Source organism: Conger conger, chromosome 1 (genome assembly GCF_963514075.1).
Source record: "Conger conger chromosome 1, fConCon1.1, whole genome shotgun sequence".
In the NCBI taxonomy this organism is placed as follows: Eukaryota; Metazoa; Chordata; class Actinopteri; order Anguilliformes; family Congridae; genus Conger; species Conger conger.
The window spans coordinates 78,612,695-78,626,889 of NC_083760.1; the positions used below are offsets into that span (position 1 = coordinate 78,612,695).

The window sequence follows — 14,195 nt, forward strand, 5'->3', positions numbered from 1 at the left end:
AAATCTCTTTTTCAAGAGAGACCTGGCCAAGACAGGCAGCAGTACAAATACTGTACAAACACAAAGTTTCATGCAAATCACAAACAGAAAAGTACACAAAATTCATTATTAGAGTTTTCCTCTAAATCCTTTATATGGGATTTGAAGGCATCAATTTGTATGTCCTTTTGTAACATGTTCAAGCAGAAGAAGCAGATAATATAATATAAAACAATTTTTTGTGACTGTAAATGAACAGATATGTCCTCTCTTTAACCCCATCGCCCTTTCTTTTCCTTCCCCCCCTCGCTTCTCTTTTCTTCCTCTCTCTTCCCAGGGTCCCTTCGTTCACATTGCCAGCATCTGCGCAGCCGTGCTGAGTAAAATCATGTCCATCTTCTGCGGTGTGTATGAGGTAAGCAGGGGTCTGATAAAACACGTCCCATCACGCACTGTGGTATGACGGGAGATACTCCACACCATCCTCTCGCCTTGAATATCATTGATAAAGGGAGAACTTTCTGAGGTACTTTCTTGTCAAAGGCATCCATCACTGATGATGCACCAAGATGTACGCCTTTGACAAGAAAGTACCTCCAAACCAATCAAACAGAAACCATGCACTGGCCTGACACACTGCAAAAAAACTACAATAATGAGTGTTTTAGTCTTTAGTCTTGACTTAGCATATATCTTCGATTAGCTTGTTACTGTTTGCTTGACAAATTACATTTTCTTGCCCCATTGGCATATCTTGCAATCAGTCAAACAGTCTCACCTTATTGGCAGAATGTTTGTCTTAGAAATAAGGCTAAATATACAAATTTTAAGTATAAATACAAGACTAAATAAAGACTTATTTTTTTCGTTTTTGCAGTGCTGCAGCTACTTGGAGCGGACATTTTAGCTTACAATGTCAATGCAAATCATTTTGTAAATTCGAAGAAAGGGAAGATATTGCTTTGACAAGTATTTGAAATTCTTGTGCACATTTTGATCGGGAAGGTGAATGGGATTCAGCATCATCAGTCATGATATGTATGTGATTCGAGACACAGACACAGATCACTTTTTTTGAACCAAAAAACTCATGATATGATGTATTTGTACAAGCAGTACATTTCTCAAAAAACCCCGAAAAGAAAGGAACATGATTCCTACAGTGTTTTTGGTGGAGCATCTCCCCTGGCCATATTGCTATGCCCTGGAGCTGAGGAAAGTCGTTATCATTGTTTGTGGCACTTTCCCTGTCTGTCACGCAGGTCCCCTCTGTTTGTGAATTCCGTTCCTCGGTTCCCTTACTCATGCCTTGGATTTGGCTCTCATGTTGACACTGGCTGTCCCTCGCTGTATTAATAGCTTGTGATAATAATGTCTGGCATGCATATTAACAATAACCGCCCACTCCCCCCTCCCCCTCCCCCCCCCCACCCTGTCTGTCTGTCTCTTTGTTCCTCCGTCTGTTTCTGAACTCCGCCCCAGAATAGCGCCCACAATCAGGACCTGTTGGTTTGTGCGTGTGCAGTGGGAGTGGCCACCTGTTTCGCTGCTCCTGTGGGAGGCAAGTCAGAACTACACCTCCCAGCATGCACCTACCTTGTACCCGGCATGGCGGCAGATGCAGTGTTTTGTCCAATCCATCCGGCCGCCTCCCAGCGTGGACTACATTGTTGTATTGTTTTGTGCCAGTATTCAGAAATCAGCTCTCTTTTTAGCACTCTTTTTTTGTTCTGTTTTGGCTTGAGATTTGTTCCCCCCTACACAGTTCTGTGCTTTGCTTTTCAACTCTGCTGGGTGCATTTTTAATTCACATTCTCCTTTTCTTTCCCCCTTCTCTCCCTCTTTATTTCTCACGTATCCTTCCCTCTAATGCCATCATCCCTCCCCCTCTCTCTCTCCCTCTTCATTTTTACCTTCTACTCTTTATCTTTCCCTCTACTCCTCGTTCCCCATTATCTCTCTTTCCTTCTCTTTTTCTCTCTCTCCCTCTCGGTGTGTCAGTAGAACCCCTATGGCTATACAGACATTCTCACAGTGGGCTGTGCTGTGGGGGTGGGCTGCTGTTTTGGCACTCCTCTCGGAGGTAAAAAAAAAAAAAAAAACTTTTCCTCTTTCCCTCCCCCCCTTCTCTTTATCTGTCTCCATGCCAATTCACATATGCTGCCTCAGCATTAAAAAAGTGCTTCTTGGTTTTTACGAAAGCATTAAATCAAAGAAATTAACCTACTTAATTTTCACACCCTCCCCACTTCCTTCCCCCTCAAAATTGTTTTACAACTTAAATATAGCTCTTACTCCTTTTGCTTTTATGATGCACATTTTCATTAATATATTATTATATTATATTAACTTTGTCACTTTGTTACGGGTTCAGTTAAATGCATTTTCCCTCTTTCTCCACTAGGGGTGCTGTTCAGTATTGAAGTCACGTCAACCTACTTCGCTGTGAGGAATTATTGGAGGGGCTATTTCGCTGCAACTTTCAGTGCCTTCATATTCAGAGTACTATCTGTGTGGAACAAAGATGCTGGTAAGCATGCATATAAGCCCAGCCTTATACTCCAGCCAGTACTGTTGAAAACTGTAAATATAAACGGCTTCAAATTGGGATAGTCAGTAAAAACATGGCAAGACTTTCTGAGGTTACTGTTGCATTCGCACCCCTTAGCCTCCCAGCAAGGGTTTACAGGTCACCAGCTGTCAGAGGTCTTGTTAGTTGTCTGTGCTAGTTCTTCTATTGCACCTTTTTGCTTGTGTGAATCTGCACACTTGCCTACTATTGAGTATATAAGCTGCATTCAAGTTGTAAACAACTTGTGTCATAAAGTGTGCTGATGAAGTGTGCTGATTTGGCTTAGGATTGGGCTGATTCAGCTCATCTTAATGGCACGTAGGCAAATTAGAAGTGTGATACACTACTTCAGGGACTGCTTTCCCAATGGGACAAAAAAATTTTTTTGAATAAGTAATCTGAGCATATTCATACTTGTATCATTAATATGAATATATCTTTTTTGCTAGTTTGGTTAATTATGTGTTCTCCAATGTTTTCCAATCTCCTTCTGCTCGCCCACAGTCACCATCACCGCTCTCTTCCGCACAAATTTCCGGATGGAGTTTCCCTTCGACCTCCAGGAGCTGCCGGCCTTCGCCGTCATTGGGTGAGAGAGAGAGAGAGTACGTGAGAGCAGCTGTGTGGGGCTTTCAGTTTACAGTGCCATTAGTGTACGCGGGCGCTCAGCCACTGGGGTGAAATTCCATCATTTTCTCTCCCTCTCTGTCCCTCTTTCCTCCAGAATTTCCTGCGGTTTCCTGGGCGCCTTCTTCGTCTATATGAATCGCCAAGTGGTTATGGTCATGAGGAGGCAGAACGCGCTCACCCGCTTCCTGACTCAACAGTGAGCGAGAGGACCTCTGAGAGCCCTCAGAGTGGAGCTGTCTGTACTAACAGTCCCAGTAACTGTGACTAACCCTGACTGACCTGCACTGTAACTGAAACCCCGTTTCCCCTCATCAGCCTTGTAACCGCTGTCTGCGTTGCGTCATAGTTCCGCTTTATTACGCAATTCCAGTATTGTTGTCGCTGTTGCCATGGCTATTGGCTTTTGTACTCGCAACGTGAATTTTTAAATGAGTTTTATTTCCTTCAGCCGGTTGATCTATCCAGGTGCCGTGACATTAATCATTGCAACTTTCACCTTCCCCCCTGGATTCGGACAGTTCATGGCTGGAGAGGTCAGAGTTCATTCAGCTTTTCGCAGTTGCATTTAGCGATGGGGTGACAGACCACACTGTGTTCACTGTTTGCTGTGTTAACCCTTTTTCCTACAGCTGATGCCCAGGGAGTGTATCAACTCCCTTTTTGACAATTTCACCTGGACCAAAATCTGGGGCGCCCCTCCCCCGGCCGGCCTGGGCCGCTCCTCCGCCTGGCTGCACCCCCGCGTTAGCGTCTTCGTCATCCTGCTCCTCTTCTTCGTCATGAAGGTGCCGCCCCTCGGCCCAACTTTGCACATGATCCCACACGACCAGGAAACTGCACATTGTGCTGCATACATACACCATTCGGCAAAACTCAGCAAAACTCAGCCCTGAAGGGCATTCACTTCCAGCCTCATAACAGTCCATTTTATTTAGAAACACAAAGTGCTTTCCATAACAGAAATTACAACTCAAGGGATACAATAAAACGGCTGCATAATAGAGAAGAAAAAACAGCAATATACAAAGGAGCAATATTAAAACACAAAAAAATAACATAAGGAGAGGAAATTAGCACAGTAAAAGTACAACATGGTAAAAACAGTAAAAGGTAAGGATTAAACAGTAGCATTAAAGCGCACTGATAGAAAGGAATGGTAAATAGCTATCAGTCATTATGGATGGCCTAAAAATAGGTTTTAAGTAGAGATTTAAAATCAGATACTGTTAATGACACAACCTTAGACTGTTACAGTGTACTGCCAGACATGGGGACATCTAGTTGGAATAATTCTTCATCCACTTGTTTTCCTTTGGCACTACAGGATTGAAGGTTTTGAGTAATATGTTTTATTTCAGTGTACTTATTTCCCTGTCAAAAAGTTTTTTTGTTAAAAAATAAACATAACAAACAAACAAAAAGACACTACTGACAGACTTTGTAAGACAGTATACAAGCGCTTCAAACATTTTAAAAGTATTCAATTCCAAAAACCACTGGGGCATTGCCAGTGTTTCCATTTTAATTTTGTTTCATAGATGATTTCACTTCTCTCGCCTATATTTCCAGCCAGAAATCGATGGTGGAAAGTGCTAGACATTTGGAAAGCCCTGCATGTCAGTGATTTACTCCTCCCACTTTCTCTTTCAGTTCTGGATGTCTGCCATCTCCACCACCATGCCCATTCCTTCAGGAGCCTTCATGCCTGTCTTCATCCTGGGTGAGTGCTGCAGGCTCACTGTGGGAGCTGATCTGCAGTGTGATTCAGGCGTTATTACACTAGAACAACGGACTGGGAGCCTCAGCTTCTGTACTTCACAATCTGTGGCAGTGTTTCCCAAACCACTCCTCAGGTATGTGACGTGTTGCATCTGAAGCACACCTGGTGCAGCCAGTCACGGGCTTGATTAGTGGTATCAGCTGTGTTTGCAGTGGGTGATATCACATCCCTGGGTCCAGCCGGGGGTATGTGTGGAGAGTTTTGGGAGGCACTGATTTGTGAGATTGGGTCAGCAGTTCCTGGTGGTGAGACTTCCTGCTAAAGCCCTGGTTCAGAGTGAGGGTCGATATGTAGGATAGGGCACTTCCTGCTAAAGCCCTGGTTCAGTGTAAGGGTCGTTATGTAGGTTTTGCGCACTTCCTGCTAAGCCCTGGTTCAGTATGAGGGTAGTTATGTAGGATAGGGCACTTCCTGCTAAAGCCCTGGTTCAGCGTGAGGGTCGTTATGTAGGTTTTGCGCACTTCCTGCTAAAGCCCTGGTTCAGTGTGAGGGTCGTTATGTAGGATAGGCCAGGGGCCCCACAGCTCTGGGAGGGAGGGTTTCAGCCCTGACAGCTGTGGCTGTGGCTGTCTTGTCACACTGGAGCAGCACCCAGGCCAGTCTTCCTGTGGCGGCGCTGGCCAAACGTGCTCCGCTGATGCGCTGACCACGCAGCTCGGCTGGTCGAGAACGCGCGCTTGTCCTCATGTAAATGCGAAGGCCGCTCTCCCCATTTGATGACATTACGGTGTTTGTATCTCCCTGTGGATACCACGGGACAGTGCATATTGGATAAGGTTTTTAAGGCTAAAGTCATCATTATAATTGGTATGAATAGAGCTAATCACCAGTCAGTCAGAATTCAAGATGCCAGAGAAAATGTGCAGAATATACTGAGTGCTCATGGCCCTGCTCCCCCTCCCCCCTCTCTCCTGCAGGAGCAGCGTTCGGGAGGCTGGTGGGGGAGATCATGGCCACCCTCTTCCCCAACGGGATCCTCTTTGATGGGATCGTGTACCGCATCTTGCCGGGAGGCTATGCTGTCATCGGTCAGTCTCTCGCTATTGCTGTGCTCTCCGCTTTAGTTTTTTACGGTTTAATTCGATTCTGTTCATTTAATTCATATGAAAACGCCATTCTCTGTGCATTTATACCTGTTCTTCTGTCCCTCTGTATTCCCCTTCAGTGGTTTAAATTCTGATCACTGTTTATTTAAACTGTACGTGCACCATCCATCCATCAGGCAATTCTCCAGAACTCCTCCAGGTCTCACCTGTCACTTCTGCCTCTACCCCCTCTTCTGTTAATATGTTCTTCCTCTCATCTCCCGCCTCTCTCCCTCCCCCCCTCTCTCTCCCTCTCTCTCTCTCTCCCTCCCCCCTCCATCCCCCTCTCTCTCTCTCTCTCTCTCCCCTCTCTCTCTCTCTCTCTCTCTCCCTCCCCCTCTCTCTCTCCCTCCCTCCCTCCCCCTCTCTCTCTCTCTCCCTCCCCCTCTCTCTCTCTCTCTCCCTCCCCCTCTCTCTCTCTCTCTCTCCCTCCCCCTCTCTCTCTCCCTCCCTCTCTCTCTCTCTCTTTCTCTCCCTCCCCCCCTCTCTCTCTCTCTCTCTCTCTCTCTCCCTCTCTCTCTCTCTCTCTCCCTCCCTCCCCCCCTCTCTCTCAGGTGCAGCAGCCCTGACGGGTGCGGTGACCCACACTGTCTCCACGGCGGTGATCTGCTTTGAGCTGACGGGGCAGATCTCACACATCCTGCCCATGATGGTGGCGGTGATCCTGGCCAATATGGTGGCTCAGGGGCTGCAGCCGTCGCTCTACGACTCCATCATCCAGGTCAAGAAGCTGCCGTACCTCCCGGAGCTGGGGTTTGGCCACATCAGGTACAGGGGAGTGGAAGCAGCTGCCATTTTGGCTCTGATGCCTTTCTGTTTCATGAAAAATAAATGAGGAGAATGAGTCTGAAGGAAAACCGGTCGAAAGGAGGTTGATTTCTACAGTGACCCAGTTGGACTGGTCCTTCGTTTACCTACATTTAAGCGGGTCCATTTTCATCATGGCTGTGTTTGATTATTATTATTAGCTGCTGAGTAACTGTGTATTATACGGCGTTGATCTCTCACCATAACACTTCTCTCCCCCTCACAGTAAATATAATATATTTATGGAGGACATCATGGTGAAGAAACTGAAGTTTCTTTCGTCACAGTCCACGTACAGAGAGCTGAATCACCTCCTACGTTCCACCTCCCTCAAAACTATCCCGCTGGTTGACTCAAAGGGTAAGAAATCAGCTTCTCTCATGAACCTGTTAAATCTGACCATTTCATCCTGGCTGAGGCAGGACTAAGAGCTCCTCGGTGCAAAGACCTGTTCACATATACACACCGACGGTGATTTGCTGCCATACAAGGTGCCAACCAGCTCGTCCGGGACCAACCTGCTCGGGGACACTTCAACACACCCAGGGTGGAATCGAACCAGCAACCCTTCGACTGCCAGACAACTGCTCTTACCGTCTGAGCCAATGTCACCCCCTGTTGTATTTTTTGCTGGCAAAGAGCACTGCAAAATAAATACATATAACATAATATAAGTAATGGCGGCACGGATGGTGCAGTGGGTAGCACTGTCGCCTCACAGCAAGGAGGTCCTGGGTTCGAATCCCCGTCGGCCGGGGCCTCTCTGTGCGGAGTTTGCATGTTCTCCCCGTGTCTGCGTGGGTTTCCTCCGGGTACTCCGGTTTCCTCCCACAGTCCAAAGACATGCAGGTTAGGCTGATTGGAGAGTCTAAATTGCCCATAGGTATGAGTGTGTGAGTGAATGGTGTGTGTGCCCTGCGATGGACTGGCGACCTGTCCAGGGTGTATTCCTGCCTTTCGCCCAATGTATGCTGGGATAGGCTCCAGCCCCCCTGCGACCCTGTTCAGGATAAGCGGGTTCAGATAATGGATGGATGGATGGATAATATAAGTATAATAGAATAGAAAACCCTCAATGCCTGGTTAATATACATAACATGTGCATTTACCTTCTGAACTCTGGTTTGCATAGTAAAATAATAAAAACAGAAATGGACGATGGATAAACCTATAGCACAAATGATTCAAATGGATTGTATGCAATATGGCATGTATGCAAATGCAACGCTTGTCCAAGTGACCATTGTTAAGGACTAAAGTCTAGTGTTAGGGTTAAACTGAATTGGTTTCATAACAGTTTTCTTGGATATTGGTTCTTTGGGTCTGTTATCAAATGGCTGCATTTGGAACGACAAGTGCAGTGGGTGGGAGCTGTCCTTAAAAACTTGGAGGGCTTTACTTGTGAAGGACTGGGTGTGCAGTTCTGACACTTGGAGATGTTTTTACCAATTATTTGCCAATGCAAATGAGAATGGTGTAAAAAGCCTGAGTCATGCCTAAGATCCGGTCAATAGCTTTTTGTTGAATTGATCTGTTTTCTTTTAGACAAGTGACACCAAGCTACAGAGCGACTGCCGGGTGGTTTTCACTTATCCCCTGTTTGCATTGGATCAGATTTGCATTTGAGTTTTTGACTGCTTAAATCACAGCGTCTGGCATGTGTGAAATCAATTCGTGATATCTGGAACTGATCGAGAACACTGTACCGGGAGCCCAACTGTAATGTCTGATGCGCTGTTCAGTCCATATTCCCCCTCTTTCAGATAAATCTTTGTTCAAGTTAGATCAGTGTGAATGAAAAATAATTTCGCTCACACTGTGTGCCCGTTGTCTTTACACCTCTGCAGAAACTGTGAAATGGGATTTCGGAGAGACAGAAGGGAAGCTATTGAACATTGACGTTTTCACTTTGTGGGTAAAAGCCTGTCGGGTCACTCCGAGTCTGTGGAGTGGGTACCATGGGATATGATTTAATGGCTCTGGACAGGTCAATTTTGTTTCAGCTGGAGGGTTTCCCCAAACTTTGATTAACTTCTGCATTACGTAAATTTATTTACTCAGCTCCTCTTAACTATGTATAACAAGCTAATGCCGTCAGCAACTGTGATTGACAGCGCTATATGCTTTGAGGCTTCCCTTTGGTTACACCTTCAACTGTTGCATTTCTCTTTAGAATCGATGATTCTACTGGGCTCCATCGAGAGGATTGAGCTCCTGGCTATCTCTGATTGGTGGCTCTCTGCAGAGAGGCGGATCCTCAGCCAGAGTCAAGGTTTCCAAGGTCACGGCCTGAGTTCAAAGGTCAGCTGGGAATCCTTTGCCTTTGTGGATGAGGAAGGAGAAGAGAGTGGAGACAAGGTTTGTGAAGAAGAGATGTTAGCGTACATGTGATATCTCACAAGGCTGTATTTCGATTACAGTGATATTATCAATCCATACACATACATAATGCAAATAATGCACAATGCATACTACTTGTCTCACAGTAATACTTTCATCTAATAATTCTGAATACAAAACACTTTAGTCTACTTAGGTATATGTTATGTTACAAAAATAGTTTCATTTTTAAAGATAGTTAGTCAAAGAGAACTTTTGTCAAAGAGGGTATGTTAGGGGAATGATTTCGCTTGTTGTTGCTAACAAGTTGTGATTTTAAATATACATATTTTTTGCCAGAGTGTACCTGTTCTAGATGAGAGAAATGGGCCTCTTCCAGTGCCAAAACCCCAGGAACAATCCACCAATCACGCAACATCTGGTGAGCTGAAAACATAAGCGTCAGTGTACATCTGTGAGACTTCAACTGAAAAATACAACCAAGAAGAAACAACACAGGGATACTCAAAAGTCTCTGGGGAGGAGCACAGGCTGGTTGGGCAAATGACTGCACATTTCATGCACTACTGAGCAGCAGAGTGGTATAGTGGTTAGGGAAGTTGGTTTGTAGCTTAAAGGCTGTGGGTTCAGTTTGGAGTCGTGGTTCTGCTATTATACTCTCGAGCAAAATACCTGACCTGAACTGCACCAGTACAGCAAAATACATACAAAACATTACAGTGCAGTCCATAAGTATTTGGACAGTAACACTGAATAAAAAGGGCTGCAATTCCCACGTGGTTCATGAGATATGGATGTAAATACCCACAAATGAGAGCTGGTAGTCTCTACTTTAATCTCATTTTCATTGTTTTCAAATCCAATGTGCTGGAGCACAGAGCCAACAAGCTAAAATTGTGCTCACTGTGCAAATACTTAGCAACTGCACTGAAGATTGTATGTAAAATTGTGGTTCGGGATTAAAATGCATTTGGGATGGGAGTGTCTGCTGAATGCCATAAAGAAATGTGAATGTACTGCAAAATACAGAAATAGTCATTAGCCATGAGCTTTACTTTCTCTCTTAACAAGCATTGACTGTGTTGATTTTTTTGGTTCTAGCTATGACAACATGAATCCACACATCCTTGTGTTTCTCCATTTTGTGCATATATGTTGGTAAAATAATCTGTGATACGGAACTGCACGCAGTATGTTGGATTGGGTGGGTGGGCTAAGAGTGCTATCTCTGCTTGCTGTCAGTGTGTGGGTGTGCTTGGTGGGGGGGGCACAGAAACCCTTTTGACATCAATGTTTCTGGAACTGCTGTTTATACACAGCATAATATAATATTGTCACAATTTTTGTGTGTCAAACATGTTTGAGGGTTGCTGATTTAAGAGAGAATGACGAAAGCCATCTGACTAAAGCCACCCGTCCACTTGCCTCACAGACAAACGGGCCTTTCAAGCCGTGAGGAAGACTCTGCGGGGCCTGTTCTCCTCCTCTCAGAACAGGCAGAAGGAAGAAAAGGTGGGCACAATCACATGCCTGGTGCTGCTGGAAGAGCTGTAATTCTGCTAGTGTTTGTGGAGAAACAGCTTGCAGTAGTAGCAATATCAGTAGTAATGGCAGCAGCAGCAGGGGGCCGGGGTTCCCACCTCCCTCACCGTCATCCATAGCTCTCTCAACCCTCCATCCTGCGCTGGAACAAGAGAGGGACGCTGAGAGGGAGAGTGAGGATGAGCCTCTGAGTAAACTAAGAGTGGATTTTTTTGTATGGGATTTATTTTTCTTTTTTTAAGGACTGCTTTTCCCATCATCCTTTGGCTGCCGAGGCAGGAAATTCACGTGGAGGTGAATCTGGGTAGAACAGTTTAGTTTGGACCTAGTTGAGTTACTTGATGCACTTCGCAACCCATAATTATAGTGTGCTGCCAGTGCTTCTGGGAAATGTAGTCTGAAAGATGGTCTTGCTCTTTGGATGTAGTTCAGTCACTTGATGCACTTCTGAGCACGTGGAGGATATGACCTGTACTGCAGTTATATTTACTACTTAACTCCACCAGATGGTGCAAAACATTCCTGCATAATAATAATAATTATTATAATAATAATTATTATAATAATTATTATTATAATTATTATTATTATTATCATAAAAACATTTGAAGACAACACTACAAATGCTCTGAAAATGAATGTATTGGACAAGGCATTGATAGTTCACAGCTGCTTGGTCAACCCTTGATCAGCCCATCTGTTGTATTCAAGTGCTACTGCCACGAAGGACAAGTACTGGCACAATCTGATCGTGTCCATAGTTGCTTTCAAATTGTAATTTTTTTCAAAACTGATAAATCTAGTTTAAATTTGAATCCAGCCACATGACAATCATTAACTTTTAAATATTTGACATTTTCACGCAATAGTGCCGATTGTCTGACTGTAAAAATTGTACATGCATCTGCTCTCTTCAAAAGCACATGATTATTTAGATTTATGTTTAAAAATACAGCTCTGGCGATGTTTGTTTAAATACAAACAACAGTGGACCGCAACTGCAATGCCGTACTGCTACCAGATGGAGCCAAATGTTTATATGACATAAAATATGTGAAAATGTAATGTACTACAGTATCATATAATGCTGTATGTACAAATGTATGTGATGAAAGGTGGGTTTTCTGTCACCACTTTGTTATAAAGGAGATTATGTACTCTGTCAGTGTTTAACATACCCCCCCCACCACCGCCCTATGTTTCTGTCTCCCTGTTTAGGAGGCCACCCCCCCTCCCCTTACAGATAACATGACGCCAGAGGAGGTAACTTGCCAAATTGTTGTGAGAAAACGGGTTACATTTTGCCATTGCCAAATACCATTAGTCACACGTCTATTTGCATCATCTGTGCATGCCTGTGGGTTTTGATTGGCTGATGCGGCAGCGGTTGTGCTCTCTGTTGGCCGGACACAGATCAAAGCTTGGGAAGAGGCGGAGCTGGATGAACAAATCCACTTGGATCAAATACGCGTGGATCCGTCCCCCTTCCAGCTGGTCGAGAGGACCTCGCTGCACAAGGTGGGAAAGGGGCTGAACTGTGCCGTAAAGCCTCCTAATTAGTGACCGCAGTCGTTCTTCTGCAGGATTTCTGGCTCGGGTTTACGTTGGCCCTCGTCCCGAACGTTGGAGAGCCCGTTCATGCCCAACTGTGGAGACACGGTGAACCGAGGAAGGGCTTGAATGGACGTGTATCCCTCGTGGGAATTAAGTCTCTGTTTTACTTTGTGTTAGACTGTGGAAGGCCGGGGGCGTACTCTTGGCCCTCATCTTTGACGCTCTCTGTCTTTTTCTCTTTCAGACTCACACCCTTTTCTCATTGCTGGGTCTCAGCCATGCCTACGTCACCAGCATTGGGAAGCTGGTGGGAGTTGTGGCACTAAAGGAGGTAATGAACACTGACTAATATAAAATCTCTCTCTCTCTCTCGCTCTCTCTCTCTCTCTCTGTGCCTCTGTCTCCTTTTTTCTTTCTAACTAGCTCTAATTATACAGTATGCCTGCTGATCTGTCACTTGCTCTCCGTTGAAATGTATGAATTTAAGCCTCACATGTTAATTTAACATTATTACTAGGTTTGGCTTCAGTTGAAAGGCATCCTCGTAATGTGTGTCTTATTTCCCCCCCCCCCTCTCTTTCTCTCAGCTGCAAAAGGCCATCGAGGGCTCAACCCGCAGTGGGGTACGCCTCCGCCCCCCGCTGGCCAGCTTTCGGGACGGCAGCCGAAAATCAGCGAAGCCCATCCCCCAGCCCACCTCCGTCCCCTCCTCCCCAGCGCGGGACATAGAGATGTGGATCGAGGGTGCCGAGCGGCCTCTGCCTGAGGAGGCTGGGGGCAATGATTCTGCTAGCAGTAGTGGAGAAACAGCTTGCAGTAGTAGCAATATCAGTAGTAATGGCAGCAGCAGCAGGGGGCCGGGGTTCCCACCTCCCTCACCGTCATCCATAGCTCTCTCAACCCTCCATCCTGTGCTGGAACAAGAGAGGGACGCTGAGAGGGAGAGTGAGGACGAGCCTCTTTGAGTAAACTAAGAGTGGACTTTTTGTATGGGATTTATTTTTCTTTTTTTAAGGACTGCTTTTCCCATCATCCTTTTGCTGCCGAGGCAAGAAATTCAGGCGGAGGTGCTCTCTGGGTAGAACAGTTTAGTTTGGACCTAGTTGAGTCACTTGATGGTCTTCGAAACACATAGAGGGAAGAATACACGTGCCGCCAGTGCTTCTGGGAAATGTAGTCTGAAAGATGGTCTTGCTCTGGCAGTGACTTCCCCTTTGCTCTGTCAGTTTCTCAGGTTTCATCGCTATGTCTTTAAACCTGCGAAAGAACGGAAGAAAGTCCTCTTTCTCTCTTTCTTTCATCAACAGTACTGATCTGTGCATCTTTCTGCCTGTCTGAGGTCTGTCTGTTGATTAATATACAGTGTTTATCAGTTTTTGTCTGTCCATACATGTTTCATAGTAAATTACATTAATGTATGAAAATGGAATCAGGTGGTGAATCGAGATTCAAATTACTGATCAAGTCTTCATCTTACAGATTATTCAGTATGTTTACTAATGAATGTATTTAATTGTTTTGGAATAATGATTACAACAGTCATGATCATTCATATTGATGCTTAAAATTATTGATATACTTATGAAATATAATAAATACTGCATTTATCTACAGTTGTTTCAGTTATTTCCCTGTTGCCAAATTTCTCAAACTGCTCTCTTGCACACACTGACCAGGAAACCTTGATTAATTTTTCAATACGGAGTTTTTACAATGAAGGGTAACATAATATCTGGAGAGCAGCGAGTACTCTGTGAATACATTGATATCACCGTTTGTTTGAAAAAAGGGAATAGATTGGTGTCATGTATCCTTTATACTGCCTATCGCTTACAAAGTTATTCCACAACAAAATAAAATGTAGGTGGAATTTCTTTCCTGAAAAAACCCCCAAAAAAAACACACA

At 44.9% G+C, this 14,195-nt stretch overlaps 1 protein-coding gene across 2 annotated transcripts in view; it reads left to right on the forward strand.

The window, feature by feature from the left end:
- The window catches only part of clcn1b (chloride channel, voltage-sensitive 1b), a 33,878-nt gene extending 19,960 nt beyond the window's left edge, over positions 1-13,918 (forward strand). For both annotated transcript variants that reach the window (XM_061237005.1, XM_061237013.1), the window contains 18 exons: positions 317-394; positions 1,984-2,062; positions 2,384-2,509; positions 3,056-3,140; positions 3,276-3,377; positions 3,630-3,714; positions 3,811-3,966; positions 4,832-4,901; positions 5,879-5,989; positions 6,601-6,814; positions 7,080-7,213; positions 9,027-9,211; positions 9,533-9,614; positions 10,626-10,705; positions 11,954-11,998; positions 12,149-12,253; positions 12,534-12,620; positions 12,877-13,918. In XM_061237005.1, coding sequence (XP_061092989.1) covers positions 317-394; positions 1,984-2,062; positions 2,384-2,509; positions 3,056-3,140; positions 3,276-3,377; positions 3,630-3,714; positions 3,811-3,966; positions 4,832-4,901; positions 5,879-5,989; positions 6,601-6,814; positions 7,080-7,213; positions 9,027-9,211; positions 9,533-9,614; positions 10,626-10,705; positions 11,954-11,998; positions 12,149-12,253; positions 12,534-12,620; positions 12,877-13,254 — 2,202 coding nt within the window. In that variant the 3' untranslated portion in view covers positions 13,255-13,918. The remainder of the gene's footprint in view (positions 1-316; positions 395-1,983; positions 2,063-2,383; positions 2,510-3,055; positions 3,141-3,275; positions 3,378-3,629; positions 3,715-3,810; positions 3,967-4,831; positions 4,902-5,878; positions 5,990-6,600; positions 6,815-7,079; positions 7,214-9,026; positions 9,212-9,532; positions 9,615-10,625; positions 10,706-11,953; positions 11,999-12,148; positions 12,254-12,533; positions 12,621-12,876) is intronic.
- The last annotated feature ends 277 nt before the right edge of the window (positions 13,919-14,195 follow it).